The sequence below is a fragment of the Nicotiana sylvestris genome, chromosome 10, assembly GCF_000393655.2.
Source record: "Nicotiana sylvestris chromosome 10, ASM39365v2, whole genome shotgun sequence".
Lineage (NCBI taxonomy): Eukaryota > Viridiplantae > Streptophyta > Magnoliopsida > Solanales > Solanaceae > Nicotiana > Nicotiana sylvestris.
In genome coordinates this window covers 1,247,268-1,249,848 of record NC_091066.1, presented here as the reverse complement: position 1 = coordinate 1,249,848, position 2,581 = coordinate 1,247,268, and the positions used below count along the sequence as shown (strand labels likewise).

The following is a 2,581-nucleotide window of genomic DNA, read 5'->3' as shown; positions in this document are numbered from 1 at the left end:
CTCTTAAGGAAGTCTGATAAAGATCTGTGTACAGATTATAAGGTCATCCCGAGTGAGAACCTCACGACTTGGCATAGGCTTCTAGTCATGGACTTGTAGATCATGAGGAAACGAATAAATAAGGATGTATTTGGTGTACCAAATATCAATTAGGGAGCTCATACAAAAGACAGAGCACATGAGTTGGGAGATAAGCTGTTGGCTATAGAAGCATGGAGGAGTATGGGGACACGAGTAATATGTGGACTGCGACTGGAAAATGTATTAGGGAGGCTGCTAAAGAGGTATTGTGGGGTCTCAAAAGGCTTATCTAGTGGTTGTAGAGGGGACTGGTGGTGAAGTAATGAGGTTTAAGGTAAATTGGAGGCCAAGAAAGTGGCATATATGAAGATTCTAGAGAGCATGGGCGAGGCGGCGAGAAGGATGAATATGGAGTTGTATAAGATGGCTAAGAATAAAATGAAGTTATCAATTATTGTGGCCAGGACCACTGTATTTGAACGTTTGTATAAAAACTTAGAGGTTTAAGAAGTTGTACAGGTTATCCAAGGTACGAGAAAGGAAGGTATGTGACCTAGACCAAGTGAAATACATTAAGGACGAGGACGTCACAGTTTTTTTGGACGAGGCACTGATTCACCATAGATGGAAAACTTACTTATATAAACTCTTGAAGGAAGAGAGGGATAAGAACATTGAGATAGGCAACTTATAACACTCTGAGTGTCTTCAGGACTTTGGGTATTGTAGGCATCTAAGAGCTGAGGCAGTTAATGGGTCTATATGTAAGATGAGCAGGGGGAGAGCGACCAGCTCTAAAGATCCCGATGGAATTTTGGAAGAGCGTGGGTAGGGCAGGTTTGGAGTGGCTCACCGGGTTATTTAATGTCATTTTTAGGATGACGAAGATGCTCAAAGAATAGAGATGGAGTGCGATGGTCCCGCTATATAAGAACAATGGTGATATTCAAAGTTGCAAAAACTACTAGGTAGTGGAGTTGAGGAGGATCGTGGATATTTCTGAAAACCAGTTCGAATTTATGCCAAAAAGTTCAACTACGAAAGCTATTCATCTTGTTAGGAGGTTGATGGGACAGTATAGGGAGAGGAAGAGGGATTTACATATAGTGTTCATCGACTTAGAGAATGATTATAATAAAGTGCTAAAGGAGGTTCTACAGAGATATTTGAAGGCTAGAGGTGTTCATGTTGATTACACTAAGGTTATTAAGGACATTTATGATAGAGCTAAGACTCGAGTAAGGACCCTGTGCACGAAATTGGAACACTTCCCCAGTTATGATGGGGTTGCATCACGAATCAATCTTTAGTCTATTTCTATTTGCCTTAGCGATCGACGAGCTAGCGTGCCATATACAACGAGAGGTGTCGTGGTGCATGTTATTTGCATATGACATTGTTCTGATTGAAGAGATGTGAGGCGGTGTTAATGGGAGGTTAGATATTTGGAGGAAGACCCTGGAGTTTAAAGGTTTCAAGTTGAGTAGGATCAAGATAGAGTGCTTGGAATGTAAGTTTACTGGGATGACTTAGGGTGTGGACGGAAAAGTGAGGCCTGATGATTAAGTCATCCTTAGGAGAGAGAGTTTTAAATACCTTGGGTCAGTTATATAAGGGAATTGAGAGATCAGCGGGGATGCTACACATCGTATTAGGGCGGAATGGATGAAATAGAGGCTCACTTCATGTGTTTTGTGTGGTAATAATGTGCCACCTAAACTTAAAGGTGAGTTTTAGAGCGGTGGTCAGACTGACTCTGTTATATGGGGCTGAATATTGGCCAGTCAAAAACATCATGTCCAAAAGATGAAGTTGGCTAAAATGAGGATGTTGAAATAGATGTGCGGGCATACCAGATTAGATAGAATTAGAAATAAAGTTATCAGGGATAAGGTGAGTGTGGCTCCTGTGGAGGACAAGATGCGAGAGGCCCTTGTGGAGGATAAGAGTTATAGCCTGCGCCTTCTGCACGGGTGCGGGCTGTCGAACCCGAATCGCCTAAAGTTTTGTCAAAACATCAAAAATAATCTAAAATTAGTCACCATCTCTCCATGATCATTTCTCAATTTTTGTCATTTTAGGGCCAAAAAATAGGAATTCTGTGCGATTCCTAGATTTTTATGTGCTATAACCCATACCTTTTGAATGAGCCCAGTCTGCCGGACTCAAATAGCCTAAAATTTTCCATACCATAAAAAATTACCTAAGCAACAATAGTCACCGCCTTGCCATGATCATTCCTCATTTTTTGGCATTTTAGTGCCATAAAACTAGAATTCTGCCTGATACCCAGTTTTTCATGTGTTATAGCTGTCGTGCCCTATTTTCTTGCGAAAGCGGTTTTCGACGTGTGACAACTCTTTTAAACTATTTCAACACCAAAGATCAGGTAAGGGCTCAAATTACCTCAGAGAGAAGGTGTTAGGAACTCTTTGAGGTCCATAACTATGGGTCTCGGCTGAACTGAAAACCATATGGATTATGTAATTAGGCTAGGTGATCAAATAAATAAAGAGAGATTGGAAGTTTAGAAGTCTTACTAACATATGAGAATCAGTAC

The 2,581-nt window shown here is 41.0% G+C and overlaps 1 protein-coding gene across 1 annotated transcript; it reads left to right on the top strand.

Moving 5' to 3' along the window:
- Positions 1-212: 212 nt before the first annotated feature.
- On the top strand, positions 213-1,331 carry LOC138880379 (uncharacterized). The gene is made up of 2 exons (XM_070160429.1): positions 213-284; positions 990-1,331. The coding sequence occupies exons 1-2, from the start codon at positions 213-215 to the stop codon at positions 1,329-1,331; spliced, it is 414 nt and encodes a 137-aa protein (XP_070016530.1).
- Positions 1,332-2,581: the final 1,250 nt, after the last annotated feature.

What these genes read in the sequence shown, in the direction of transcription:
- LOC138880379 (XM_070160429.1), top strand. Translation starts at nt 213, where the DNA reads ATGGAGGAGTATGGGGACACGAGTAATATGTGGACTGCGACTGGAAAA. An exon ending in TTAGGGAGGCTGCTAAAGAG is followed by an intron (nt 285 to 989) that starts GTATTGTGGGGT and finishes AAAAACTACTAG; the next exon opens with GTAGTGGAGTTGAGGAGGAT.